The sequence below is a fragment of the Jaculus jaculus genome, chromosome 9 (assembly GCF_020740685.1).
Source record: "Jaculus jaculus isolate mJacJac1 chromosome 9, mJacJac1.mat.Y.cur, whole genome shotgun sequence".
Lineage (NCBI taxonomy): Eukaryota > Metazoa > Chordata > Mammalia > Rodentia > Dipodidae > Jaculus > Jaculus jaculus.
In genome coordinates, this window is record NC_059110.1 from 111,615,547 (window position 1) to 111,629,857 (window position 14,311).

The window sequence follows — 14,311 nt, forward strand, 5'->3', positions numbered from 1 at the left end:
CTCATGCTGTCCTGGAACTCACTCTGTAGTCTAGGCTGGCCTCGAACTCACAGTGATCCTCCTACTTTAGCCTCGTGAGTGCTGGGATTAAAGGTAGGTGCCCCCTAGGCTGAGATAGCTCTTTCTACCCTCACGGCCTTCCTCTAAATCCCGTCATTGCACCGCGCCTTGAACCTTCTCACAAACCCTGGGAGGTAGAGTGATCCACCAGAATTCCTGGCAGCTCAGGCACCTGTGTATCTCAGGGTGCCCTCCACCCACCTCCCCCCAACCTCCTGGTGCAAGACGCACGAGGTGATTCATCTTCTCACCAGAGCAGAAAAACAAGTTCAACTGGGTACTTTTAATCTCCCCCCTGCTGGCAGGCCTGGTGCCAGCTGCTGCCCAGAGCCCCCCTCGCTGGGCAGCTTCCCTCTTCAGTATATCCTGGCTAAGTGGGAGCCCCTGGTCCCCAGCACAGTGGACCGAGGGGCAGGTGGGTGAGGGATAGCAGTGCGTCTCTTGACGCAGGTACACAGGACTGACGTAGTGCTCTTGTGGCAGGAGTTTCGTGGCATAGCTTCTGCCAGCTGGTTCTGGTGTCTTGCCCGAGGTGGTGAGGGTGAGGGAGCCAGCGTAGGAACTTGCAAAGCTTGCTTTGCTCTGGCCGGGTTCTTTAGCCAGGTCTTTAGCTGGCATCCCAGGCTTTCCTTCTCTCTGTGAGGGTGTGCCAGGGGTCTCTGCAGTGATGACTAGGCTACTGGCTCCCCCCCCCCCCCCCGTGTCCCAGCAGTGAGTCCAGTTGACCTTCCTCTGGCCACTTTCTGGGTGGCACCTTGGGGGGGGGGTGGATGTTGCTTGGCTGGATGTTGGCACGTGGGTGTATTGGAATGGCAGAGGGAGAGAGTTTGTCTGGACGGGGGTATCCAGAGGCGCCTGATTCATCGCCTCTCTTGGGGGAATTTTGTTCTCCTCCTTGGGTTGTCCCTGCGGAACAAAGAGAAGCTTTCTTTGCCAGCTGACACCCTGTATGGGCAGTGAGACCCAAAGGGCTGGTATGCTAGGGCCCCTCTGGAGAGTCGGCGTGGCCCCCAGCCATAGGGACCCCCCTCCCCAGACTCCCCTTCTTTCTTCTGCAATGAGATGGCCTGACTCCGGGGAGTGGGTGTCCAGACCCGAGAAGGTCACGTGCGCTGTCCTGACGCGCCTCCTCCCTCCCTGCAGTGTGCACGGGCACAGATATGAAGCTGCGACTCCCAGCCAGTCCCGAGACCCACCTGGGCATGCTCTACCACCTCTACCAGGGCTGCCACGTGGTGCAGGGTAACCTGGAACTCACCTACTTGCCCGCCAATGCCAGCCTCTCCTTCCTGCAGGTGAGGCCCGTGTGCAGGGCAGCCAAGCCCTAAGTGGTGGGGCTGAACGGGGTGCCCCTTCCTTATGTGGCTTCTCTCACTCTTTTCTGATATTTACCGTAAAGCTAGTCAGTTCTTTCTGCAGTGGGACTGCCTCTGGACATCTCTGGGTGGGATGCTGTCTTCTCAGTATGGTCCAACTGTCCCCATTAATGTTCCTCTACAGATGTGACTTCCGAGTCCAGCTTGGCCATTGACCAGCTATGTCAATGTAGTCCAGACCCTTAGCTTCTCTGGGCCTCATCTTTCCTATCTGTATATTGGGATCCCAGCCAACCCATTGTGAAGGTTGCAGGAGAAATATCTGTGGGGTGCAGGGGGCTGGCATGGCCTATTGGACCTAGATGCCATCTTGTCCAAGCCTTCCCTTTCAGGGAATGAAGAAACAGATGCACAAAGGGTGGGGCACTTGCTCCCAGCTGTCAGAGTGACCCCTCCCTTATTCTTATCTCTCTTGATCAGACAAGAATCTGGTTAGGTCAGGTAGGGAGTGGCTACTTAGTGACCTAGGGGCCTTGCTTGAAACCCCCTAGCAATAAGTATAGGCCTTGGGGATGAGGGGGTTCGAGTGCTCAGTCCCAAGCCTGCCTCACTCCTCCCTCCCCTCCCAGGACATTCAGGAGGTACAGGGGTACCTGCTTATTGCTCACAATCAAGTGAGGCAGATCCCGCTGCAGAGGCTGCGCATCGTACGAGGGACCCAGCTCTTTGAGGACAACTACGCGGTGGCCGTGCTAGACAACGGAGACCCTTTGGACAGTGCCATCCCTGTCTTGGGGGCGGCCCTCCCCGGAGGGCTGCGGGAGCTGCAGCTTCGAAGCCTCACAGGTACCTTCATCACCATTGCATCATACTGACTGCCAGCCTGTAGCACAGATGGCTGTGGGCAGGTATTGTGTGCATTGGAAGTGGAGTTGCATAGGTAGGCAGAGCCCCGCCGGTCATGACGATTAGAAGGCTGGGGATGTAGCTCTGTGGTAGCTGCTTGTCTAGCATTTGCAAAGCCCTGGTGGTTTGATACCAGCACTGAGGAGAAAAAGGACAAAAACAAGCAAACAAACCAACCAAAAACAATGACAAGGAAGTTGAAGAAGATTCCACTTTTCAGGAGGTTGCAGCTTGCAGCAGGTGCACAATTTAATCATTAAAATGCAGGGCAGGGCTGGGCTGCAGAGATGGCTCAGCACTTAAGAAGCTTACCTGCAAAGCCTAACCACCTGGGTTCAGTTCCCCAGTACCCACGTAAAGGTACATGCACAAAGTGGTGTATGCATCTAGAGGTTGTTTCCAGTGGCTAGATGCCCTTGTGTACCCATTCTCTCTCTTCTGTGTCTCTCTTCTCTGTTTTTCTCTGCTTGCAAATAAATAGTTTTTTTCGAAAAAGACATTAAGGGCTGGAGAGATGGCTTAGTGGTTAAGGTGCTTGCCTGCGAAGCCAAGGGACCCATGTTCGACTCTCCAGATCCCATGTAAGCCAGATGTGCAAAGGGAGGCAAATGCAAGGTCGCACATGCCCACTAGATGGCATGAGCATGTGGAGTTGGATTGGAGTAGCTGAGGCTCTGGTATGCCAATTCTCTCTCTCTCTCTCTCTCTCTCTCTTAAAAAAAAAAGATGTTAAAATGCAGGGCTGAGTACCCCGCATCCCGCACCTACTTTTCTGAGTCTAAGCATGCAGTGAACAACCTGTGGAAATGCTTGCGGCAGCCCTGAGCTAGCCATGGCCCAGCTTGGGTGTGCCCAGTGCTTTTTTTGCATGATAAATCCCATTTCAGTCATATTATAGTCCTGTAAGTCCTGTTATTAATCATCCAGTAATCCAGTAGGGTTTTTGTTTTTGTTTTTGTTTTTGTTTTTAGGTAGAGTCTCACTCTAGCCCAGGCTGACCTGGAATTTACTATGTAGTCTCAGGGTGGCCTTGAACTCACGGCAACCCTCCTACTACCTCTGCCTCCTGAGTTAAAGGCATGCGCCACCATGCCCAGCCTGATCCTGTAGTTGTTTTTATTTAGTTAGTTTTATTAGAGAGAGAGAATGGGCACACCAGGGCCTCTAGCCACTGCAAATGAACACCAGATGCATGTGCCACCATGTGTGTCTGGCTTATGTGGGATCTGGGGAATTGAACCTGGGTCCTTTGGCTTCAAAGGCAAGAGCCTTCTTAGGGACTTTTTGTTGTGCTTATGGTGTTGAGGATTGAACCCAGGGGCTTGGTGCATGCAGAGTGCTTGTTCTACCACTGATCTCCACCACACCCTTTAGCTCCCATGCAGTGCGCACAGGGAAAGGGAAAGGCCAGGAGGGAGCTCGCGTCCTCAGGAGTAGCCCATTTCCCTGGGCTGACTCATCCCTCCTAGGCTTGGTTGTTCAGGCTGGCCTTGGGAGGGGTGGACCATGGTGAAGATTGTCTCCTGGAAAAGGCAAGAGGCCCCCGAGGGAGGGCAAGAAGTACTGACTATTGCCTGCTCTGCAGAGATCCTAAAAGGAGGGGTTTTGATCCAGCGGAATCCTCAGCTCTGCTTCCAGGACACGATTCTATGGAAGGACATCTTCCACAAGAACAACCAGCTGGCTCCCATGGAGATAGACACCAACCGCTCACGAATCTGTAAGCCACATCCTAGCCAGCCTGTGACCTCTTCTCTGACAGCCCACCTGACCCCAGACCCATGTCCAGTCACCCACCTCACCCACTTCCCCTTCTTCCTTCTTGGGGTTGCTCTTACCTTTGAGTCTCTCTGGCCATGTACCTGGCTCTGGCCTCCCTTGCCCTGCACCTCTCACCCATCACTCTCATTGCCGTTATTCCATGCTGCTTCCCTCCTCTCACTGCTTTATTTATTTATTTATTTATTTATTTTCAAGGTAGGGTCTTGCTCTAGCCCAGGCTGACCTGGAATTCACCGTGTAGTCTCAGGGTGGCCTCGAACTTACGGCAATCCTCCTACCTCTGCCTCCCGAGTGCTGAGATTAAAAGCATGCGCCACCACGCCCGGCAACTCTCACTGCTTGTTTTTGCTTCTGTCCTCAGGCTCACCCTGTGCCCCCGCCTGTAAGGACCATCACTGTTGGGGAGAGGGTTCCCAGGACTGTCAGATCCGTGAGTCTGAGGGAGGTCCAGTGTCTTTGGCAAAGAAAGGGGGAGTGTGGGGCAGGTCAGGGGGGAGAGATCACAGACCTGGGTGACTTCCTTGGAGCAGAAGGTGATGCAGGTGAGGGTACTCAGGCCCTGCTCACCCCTCATCCTGCACTTTTCCCCAACAGTGACTGGAACCGTCTGTGCCAGTGGCTGTGCCCGCTGCAAGGGCCGGCTGCCCACTGATTGCTGTCACGAGCAGTGTGCTGCTGGCTGTACAGGCCCTAAGCATTCTGACTGCCTGGTATGTGCCTCTCTGCCCTGTGCCCCTCAGCCTACCCTAAAGGGTGCAAGGGGGGGGGGTCCTCTTACCTGGCACTGCCCTATTGCCCCTGGTACACCAGGGAAGAAATAGCCCAGTGACCACCAGTGGCTTGTCTCTGCCAGGCCTGTCTGCACTTCAACCATAGTGGCATCTGTGAGCTGCACTGCCCAGCCCTGGTCACCTACAACACAGACACCTTTGAGTCCATGCCCAACCCTGAGGGACGTTATACCTTTGGTGCCAGCTGCGTGACCACCTGCCCCTGTGAGTGCTCTAGTGACCTGGTGGGGAGGACCATCTGGTGAATGGGAATGCGTGGTGTGCCCTTTGCTTTGGAGAACCAGTCACCACAGCTCATGTGGAGCTGGCTGCTTCTTCTTCCTCTTCTTCTGTTTTTTAATTTTAATTTTAATTTTAGAGAGGGAGAGAGAATTGGTGTGCCAGGGCCTCAGCCACGACATTGAACGCCAGACACTTGCACCACCTAGTGGGTGTGTGCGACTTTGCGTTTGCCTCACCTTTGTGACCTGGGATCTGGAGAGTTGGCGTGGGTCCTTAGACTTCACAGGAAAGCGCTTTAACCACTAACCCATCTCTCTAGCACCCCCCTTTTATTTTGGTTGTTGTTTTGAGGTAGGGTCTTGCCCAGGCTGACCTGGAATTCACTATGTAGTCAAAAAGCGGCCTCAAACTCATAGAGATCCTCTGCCTCTCGTACTGGGATTTAAAGGCATGTGCTATCACATCTGGCCTTCTCTTCTTTTTTTTTTTTTAATTGGGTCTCGGGCAAGAGAGAAGGTAGCTTATTGGCTAAGGCGCTTGTCTGTGAAGCCTAAGTATCCAGGTTCAATTCTCCAGGCCCCACGTAAGCCAGATGCACAAGATGGCACATGTGTCTGGAGTTCGTTTGCAAGGGCTAGCTCTTGACGTGCCTATTTTTTTCTCTCTCTCAATCTCTCTCTCTCTCCCTCTCCTTGCTGTCTCAAGAAAATAAAACAACAAGAAAATAAACTTGGGTCTCATTCTAACCCGCAGTGACCTGGAACTCACTTTGTACTACCAGACTGGCCTCGAATTTATAAACCCATAGCAGTCCTTCTACCTCTGCCTCCCAAGTGCTGGGATTAAAGGTGTGTGACACCAGGCCCAGCCTCTTCCTCCTCCTCCTCCTCCTCCTCCTCCTCCTTCTTCTTCTTCTTCTTCTTTTTTTTTTGATCTTGTTCTAGCCAGGCTGACCTGGGATTCACTATATAGTCTCAGGGTGGCCTTGAACTCATGGTGACCCTCCTACCTCTGCCTCCTGAGTGCTGAGATTAAAGGCATTCGCCACCATACCCAGCCTCCTCTTCTTTTTATGTTTTTAATTTTAATTTTATTTTTATTTATTTGAGAGAGAGAAAGAGGGGATGGGGTTGGAGGTGGGGGGAGAGAATGGACACACCAGGGCCTCCAGCCACTGCACACGAACTCCAGATGTATGCACCACCTTGTGCATCTGGCTTATGTGGGTCCTGGGGAATTGAACCTGGGTCCTTTGGCTTTGCTGGCCAGTGCCTTGACCACTAAGCCATCTCTACAACCCTGACCAGCAGGTTTTATAAGCAGGGACCTTTACCCACTGAGCTATCTCCCCAGTACCCTTCTTTTAAAAATTTAAATATTTTTATTTGTGTGTTTGTGTATTTGTGTGAGAGAGAGTGAGTTTGTGTGTGCCAGGGCCTCCTACCACTGCAAACAAACTCCAGATGCATGAGCCACTTTGTGCATCTGGCTTTACATGGGTACTGGGGAATCGAGCTCAGTCCATCAGGCTTTGCAAAGAAGCGCCTTTAACCACTGAACCATCTCTCCAGCTCCCCAGTTTTATTTTTTAATCATTTTATTGTTTACTTGGGGGTGTGCTTTACATGTACGTGTGGCGTACGCATGTGTATGCAGATGGGTATGTTCCCTGCACACATGTAAGGAGGCCAGAGGACATCTGGTGTCCTCCTCTGTCCCTCTTCTGCATTGCTGCCCTGAGACGAGTCGAGTCCTTCGCTGAACCTGGAAGCTGTCATTTTCCATCGGATCAGCTGACCAGTGAGCCTCAGCAGTTCTCTGGCCTCACCCCCCACAGGACGAGGGGGTCATGCCGGCCATGCCCAGCTTTTTCCATGGGTGCTTGTGGAATTAGGACGCTTAACCACTGGGCTATCTTCCTAGCCCTTTGCCTTCTTTTTAAAATTAATTTTTTTTTATTTTTTATTTTTTTTTGAGGTTTTTTTTTTTGTGTGTGTGTGTTTTATTCTTATTTATTTATTTGAGAGTGACAGACAGGGAAAGAGGCAGATAGATAGAGAATGGGTGTGCCAGGGCCTCCAGCCACTGCAAACGAACTCCAGATGCATGCACCACCTTGTGCATCTGGGTTATGTGGGTCTGGGAAATCGAGCCTTGAACCAGGGTCCTTACGCTTCTCAGGCAAGTGCTTAACCGCTAAGCCATCTCCCCACCCCTTTTTCGAGTTTTTGAGGTAGGATTTCACTCTAGCTCAGGCTGACCTAGAATTTACTATGTAACCTCAGGGTGGCCTCAAACTCACAGTGATCCTCCTACCTCTGCCTCCCAAGTGCTGGGATTAAAGGCATGTGCTACCATGCTCAGCTTTATTTATTTTATTTTTTTCTTTTTCTTTTTGTTTGTTTTTTGTGAGGTAGGGTCTCACTGTAGCTCAGGCTGACCAGGAACTCACTATGTAGTCTCACGGTGGCCTTGAACTCACAGTGATCTTCCTATCTCTGCCTCCCAAGTGCTGGGATTAAAGGTGTGTGCCACCATACCCAGCTCATTTTTTTTATAATTTTTAAATTGTAAAATATTTTTTATATATTTTATTTGTTTACTTGACAGAAAGAGAGAATGGGCATGCCAGAACTCCAGCCACCTCAAATGAACTCCAGATGCGGGCGCCCCCTTGTGCATCTGGCTTATGTGGGTCCTGGGGAATCCAATCTGGGTCCTTTGGCTTTGTAGACAAAACTCTTTTACTGCTAAGCCATCCTGCCAGCCCCCTATATTTTTTATTTTAGAGAGAGAGAAAAAATTGGCGAGCCAAGGCCTTAGCCACTGCCGTGGAACGCCAGACGCGCCACCTAGTGGGCACATGTGACCTTGCACTTGCCTCACCTTTTGCTTCTGGCTTATGTGAGATCTGGAGGGTCGAACATAGGTCCTTAGGCTTCACAGGCAGGCAAGCGCCTTAACCACTAAGCTATTTCTCCAACGTGTTTTTTTTTTTTTTTTTGTTTTGTTTTTTAACAGGTAGGTAGCAAGTGGCAGCAAAGACAGACAGCTGAGAGCCCAGGCTTGGGAACTAGACTGCTCTTGAAACCTAACTCTTACCACTTAGCACTCTTTCTTTTTCTCAATTTTTATTAACATTTTCCATGATTATAAAAAATATCCCATGGCAATGCCCTCCCTCCCCCACAAAACCACTTAGCACTCTTACTGCATTCCCCTTACTGTGCCTTGGTTTCCTCGCCTGTTAAATGTTGGCAACAGTAGTCCCGACCTAATTGAAAACTCATAAAAATTGAAGGAATTAGTACTTGTCAAGCTTTGAGAAGAGCATCTGGTGTACTCAGTGCTCTTAAAGGCTGGCTTCACTGTACTGTCTGCGCAGATCAGGGTTTTATGTCGCAGCACTCCTGTGTGCTGACGGAGGCTTAGGGACTCATCCTGGACCTGGAGTACGTCTTTCCTCTTCCCATGGGCGCTGGAGTGGGCCTTTGGGTGCTGGTTGTAATTCCTTGTGGTTAAGGGTGAGAGGGAAAAGGTGAGCAGCAAGGCTGTTGGGTTCAGATTCTGGTTCTTGGCTGAGCATTGTGGAGCAGGCCTGAAATCCCAGCACTTCGGTTGAGGAGGCAGGAGGATCAGAGTTCAAGGTCTTCCTCAGCTTATTGAACTTGAGGCTAGCCTGAGTTACATGAGATTCTGTAAAAAAAAAAAACCACAAAATCTTGGCACTATCACTTGTTAGCAACAGAGGTAAGTTACGTGTGTTTGTGCTTTGATTTCTCTTTTTAAAAACTTTTTGTTCTTGTTTTGAGGTAGGGTCTCACTCTAGCCCACTCTAACTGACCTGGATTTCACTATGTAGTCTCAGGGTGGTCTCGAACTCATGGTGATCCTCCTACCTGAAGGCATGTGCCACCATGCCCGGCTGATTTCTCTTTCTGCAAAATGCAAATCTAACAGTGCTGACCACACACATGGGTGTTGTAAGGAAGTAAATGTGTGTCCCATGCTCATGCACATAGTAAGGGCGTGGTGGCGTTCTTCTTGTACCTGGGTGTGGTGGCCTTGACCATGGGGGGCTTTGAGGGCTAAGGGTACATGGATCATGTTCCTGATGTGTGCAGACAACTACCTCTCTACGGACGTGGGATCCTGTACCCTGGTCTGCCCCCTGAACAATCAAGAGGTTACAGCCGAGGATGGAACCCAGCGGTGTGAGAAATGCAGCAAGCCCTGCGCCCGAGGTACTTGCCCTGCTCTCGGGCCAGCGCCGTGCCTGCCTCCGCAGACCCAGTCTGATTCACCTCACCCTCTCCCACGAGGGCTTGGACTGTTTGGGCCCCGTGCCTGTTCACCCATTGGCTCTTGTCCTTGGTTCTCTCCACATCAGATCCCTCAAGTCACCCTGCATCTCCGGTGTTGGGGGAGAGGGGACCGATGGCCACAGGGAGGGGACAGCAGATGGGTTCCTGACACTCTGGGTGACATTGAGATAGCTCCTTCACCACCTGCCGCCTTTCCCGTAGTGTGCTATGGCCTGGGCATGGAACACCTGAGGTCAGCGAGGGCAGTCACCAGTGCCAATATCCAGGAATTTGCTGGCTGCAAGAAGATCTTTGGGAGCCTGGCGTTTTTGCCGGAGAGCTTTGACGGGTAAGGGTGCACAGAGGTCCGAGGTGTCTGGGCAGGCGAATCCTGAACTCCGGGTATGGCAGCAGCATCTCGAGAATCCTCAGGTGGAGGCCAGGTCTCTATAATAGGAGGCAGGTAGGAGTCCAAAGGGAGCCGAGACACTAGGTCAGATGTGGATAGTATTTTTGTAAATGATGTTATTCAAGGACATGCACTTGTGCATCCATCCACATAGTGTTAAAAAAAAAAAAAAATTCCTGGAGGTAGAACAATTTTATTCTTAACAGCTTCAAATTGGAAATAACCCAAGTGTACTTCAGCGGGTCAGTGAATAAATAAACAAACACACGGTGGCAGAACCATAAATTACAATACTGCCCAGCGACAAAAAGACTGGACCGCTGGTACTTATGAAATAGGTGGATCTCAAAAACATTATGCTGGGGCTGGAGAGATGGCTCAGCATTAAGGATCTTGCTTGCAGAAAACCAAATGATCCAGGTTTGATTCCTCAGTACCCACCTAAAGCCAGATGCACAAAGTGGCGCATGTATCTGCTGGAGTTTGTTTGTAGCAGCTAGAGGTCCTGGCGTGCCCATTCTCAGTCCCTCTCTCTCTCTCTTTCTGCTTGCCAATAAATAAATAGATATATGGATAATAAATGAAAACATTATGTTGAGCTAAAGGAGCTGGAATCCCAGCTGGGCATTACCTTGAATGCCTAGAATCCCAGCTCTTGTGAACAGAGGTGGGAGGATTGAAAATTTAAAGGTTAGTCTGGGCTGTTTATCAAGACCCTGTCTCAAAACAAAACAACAACAACAACAAGAAAAGAAGCTAGGGGCTGGGGAGATGGCCCAGTGTTTAAAGACGCTTGCCTGCAAAGCCTGACAGCCTGGGTTCGATTATCTAGTAGTCAGGCAAAGCTGGAGTCACAAAGTGCAATTGTGTCCAGAGTTCATTGGCATTGGCAGGAGGCTCTGGCACTCCCATGCTGTTTCTCTCCAACCCCCAGATCATTTTCGATTTTGGTTTTTGTTTTTCAAGGTAGGGTCTCACTGTAGCCCAGGCTGACCTGCAATTTACTATGTAGTCTCAGACTGGTCTTGAACTCACAGCCATCCTCCTACCTCTGCCTCACGAGTGCTGGGATTAAAGGCGTGCATCACCATGCCTGCCAATAAATATTTTTTAAAAAGAAGCTAGAAGGCTGGAGAGACGGCTCAGCAGTTAAAAGTGCTTTCTTGTAAAGCCCAGGTTCGATTTCCCAGTACCCATGGAAAGCCAGATTCACAAAGTGGCACATGCGAGCCAGGTGTGGTGGCGCATGCCTCTAATCCCAGCACTTGAGGCAGAGGTAGGAGGATCACCATGAGTTTGAGGCCACCCTGAGGCTACATAGTGAATTCCAGGTCAGCCTGGGCTAGAGTGAAACCCTACCTTGAAAAACAAAACAAAACAATAAATAAATAAATCAATAAGCAAAGTGGCACATGCATAAGGAGTTTGTTTGCAATGGCTGGAGGCCCTGATGTGCCCATTCTCATTCTCTTTCCCTTCCCTTCTCCTCCCTTCCCCTTCCTTCACTTCCCTCTCTTTCCCTCTCTGTCTGTCTGCTTCTTCCCCCCCCCTCACTCAAATAAATAAAATATTTTTTAAAAACAAACAAGGGCTGGAGAGATGGCTTAGTTGTTAAGCGCTTGCCTGTGAAGCCTAAGGACCCCAGCTCCAGGCTTGACTCCCCAGGACCCATGCTATCCAGATGCACAGGGGGCGCACGCATCTGGAGCTCATTTGTAGTGGCTGGAAGCCCTGGCGTGCCCAATCTCTCTATCTGCCTCTCTCTGTCTCTCTCTGTCTCTCTCTCTCTCTCTGTCACTCTCAAATAAATAAATAAACAAAGGAGCAACAACAACAACAAAAAACAAACAAAGAAGAAGAAGCCAGAATCTTACAAAGAATCCTATGAATTCCATACTTCATAATCCCCCCCTTTTTAGATTTCCCCAGCCCTATAATTCCCTTTATATGAGGGTCTGAACAGACAAATTCACTCTGTGGCAAGAAAAATCAGATGAGTGGTTGTCCTGGCATGGGTGGTCTGGAGGGCCACAGGGAATTTTGAGAAGCTTGTATATCCACTGGAATAGTGCATGAAAACAAGTGATTGCAAGCCAGGCATGGCAGTGCCTGACTTTAATAGGAGGATGACCGTGAGTTCAAGGCCAACTTGGGGGTACAGAGAGTCCAGGTTAGCCTGGGCTAGAGTAATAGAGTAAGACTCTGCCTCAAAAAAATAAATAAATAAATAAAAAGCCGAGCCTGGTGGCGCACGTCTTTAATCCCAGCACTCAGGAGGCAGAGGTAGGAGAATCGTCATGAGTTTGAGGTCAGCCTGGGCTAGAGTGAGACCTTACCTGGAAAAACTAAAATAAAGAAAGAAAGAAAGAAAGGAAGAAAAGAGGGAATATATTTAATATTCATCATATTATCCGTTAAAAAATCCTGCATTTTTATTGTATCTAAATTATATTTCGGTAAACAAATATAACATAGATAAATAGGTAAATATAATGAATAAATAATTCAAAAAGAAATGGGGGTACTGGAGAGATGGCTTAGTGGTTGAAGCACTTGCCTGCAAAGCCAAAGGATCCAAGTGCAATTCCCCAGATGTACAAGGTCGCACATGCATATGGAGTTCATTTGCAGTGGCTTGAGACCCTGGCATGCCCATTCTCCCCCCAACCCCATCTGCATCTTTCTCTTTCAAATACATAAAAATAAAACTTTTTTTTTTTTTTTCAAGGTAGGGTCTCACTCTGGCCCAGCCCGACCTGGAATTCACTATGGAGTCTCAGGGTGGCCTTGAACTCATGGTGATCCTCTTAGCTGTGCCTCCCGAGTGCTGGGATTAAGGGCGTGCGCCACCATGCCTGGGTCACATTTTTTTTTTTTTAAAGAAAGGGGACTGGGGAGATGGCTCAGTGGGTAAGAGCCCTTGCCGCATAAACATGAGGACCTGAGTTTGATTTCCAGCACCCATGTAAGAAGTTACAGCATGCCTGTGACCCCAGAGCAGACACAGGAGTTTCCTGATCAGCCAGGCCAAACAAAGAAAACAAAACTAAAGCAAGCTCTGGGTTTAATGAGACTGTCTCAGGGAAGTACGGCAGAACATCATTAGGGAAGAACATTTGACATGTTCCTTTGGTCAACACAAACACACACATGCACATCCCCCCAAATACATGTACTAAGAAGAACAAAAATTCCATGCTAGGGCTGGAGATATGGCTTAGCAGTTAATGCACCATGAAGCCTAAGGACCCAGGTTTGACTCCCCAGAACCCACATGAACCTGGTGTGGCACATGTGTCTGGAGTTCATTTGCAGTGACTAGAGGCCCTGGCGTACCCATTATCTTTCTCTCTAATGAATAAATAAAATTTTTAATTAAAAGAATTACGTTCTACACTTCCTTGCTTGTGTTTTATGTGGAAGTTCCACAGACAACCTTATTACCAGTTAGTGGTTGTTTTCTTTGGCCATTTGTAGACAAACAGAGAAACATGGTGACTGTGGTTTGGCTGGGGAGGCTAGTTTAGGTAAACAGATGTGTTTTGTGAGTGCTGTGTGTCCCCTGTTTTGGTATAGGGGAGGAGGTTGGTCCGTTTATACTAAGCTGTAGGGACAGAGGAGGGGACAAGAAAGTTTGTGTTTTTGTAGCAGATACAGAGCAGAAGATAGCAAAGACATGCAGCTGAGAGCGGACTTGGGCTTGAAACATGCCTGTATTGCTTATTAATTGCATTGTCTCCCCACTGCACTTTGGTTTCCACTTGTATAAAATGAAAGTCATCATATCATATAGCTCTAGCTTCCAGGTGTTTTCACAGTGTAAACGAGTTAACGTTTAGAACACTTCTGGTGGGATTTTCTTTTTTAGAGAGATTGAGAGAGAATTGGTGCACCAGGGCCTCAGCCACTGAGAGTGAACTACAGGTGCTTGCGCCACCTGGTGGTCATGAGCGACCTTGCGCTTGCCTCGCCTTTGTGCCTTTGGCTTACTGGGGTCTGGAGAGTCAAACCTGGGTCCTTAGGCTTCACATGCAAGTGCCTTAACTGCTAAGACATCTCTCTAGCCCCTTCTGGTGGTTTTTATTCTAGAGTGTGCATAGCTCAGGGTGTTATCTATAGCACCACTGTCCACTGATGGTTATTTTAAGACCTTTTCAGATTTGATTCATACAAGTAGTCGGGCTTTGTATGTTTCTCTGGCAACTGAGGCCAGTGTTTCTGGAGGCCAAAATCCTAAACGTAGGATGTAGATCAAAAGATACAAATATTGGTTTTTTTTTTTGTTGTTGTTGGCTTTTGTTTTTTTCAAGGTAGGGCTTCACTCTAGCCCAGAATGAGCTAAAACTCACTCTGTAATACCAGCCTGGCCTTGAACTTATAATGATTCTCCTACCTCTGCCTCAGAGTGCTGGGATTAAAGGTGTGTGCCACTATGCCTGGCACAAATTTTGTTTTGCTAGATCCTGCCAAACTTGGGCCTGGGCATTGAGGCTCAGAATAGGGACCAGTGGCCCCAACAGA

At 49.3% G+C, this 14,311-nt stretch overlaps 1 protein-coding gene across 2 annotated transcripts in view; it reads left to right on the plus strand.

The window, feature by feature from the left end:
• Positions 1–14,311, plus strand: part of Erbb2 (erb-b2 receptor tyrosine kinase 2) — a 30,607-nt gene that overhangs the window by 6,294 nt on the left and 10,002 nt on the right. For both annotated transcript variants that reach the window (XM_045158024.1, XM_004655469.2), the window contains exons 2-9: positions 1,204–1,355; positions 2,006–2,222; positions 3,868–4,002; positions 4,426–4,494; positions 4,659–4,774; positions 4,918–5,059; positions 9,202–9,321; positions 9,604–9,730. In XM_045158024.1, the coding sequence (XP_045013959.1) occupies positions 1,204–1,355; positions 2,006–2,222; positions 3,868–4,002; positions 4,426–4,494; positions 4,659–4,774; positions 4,918–5,059; positions 9,202–9,321; positions 9,604–9,730 (1,078 nt within the window). The remainder of the gene's footprint in view (positions 1–1,203; positions 1,356–2,005; positions 2,223–3,867; positions 4,003–4,425; positions 4,495–4,658; positions 4,775–4,917; positions 5,060–9,201; positions 9,322–9,603; positions 9,731–14,311) is intronic.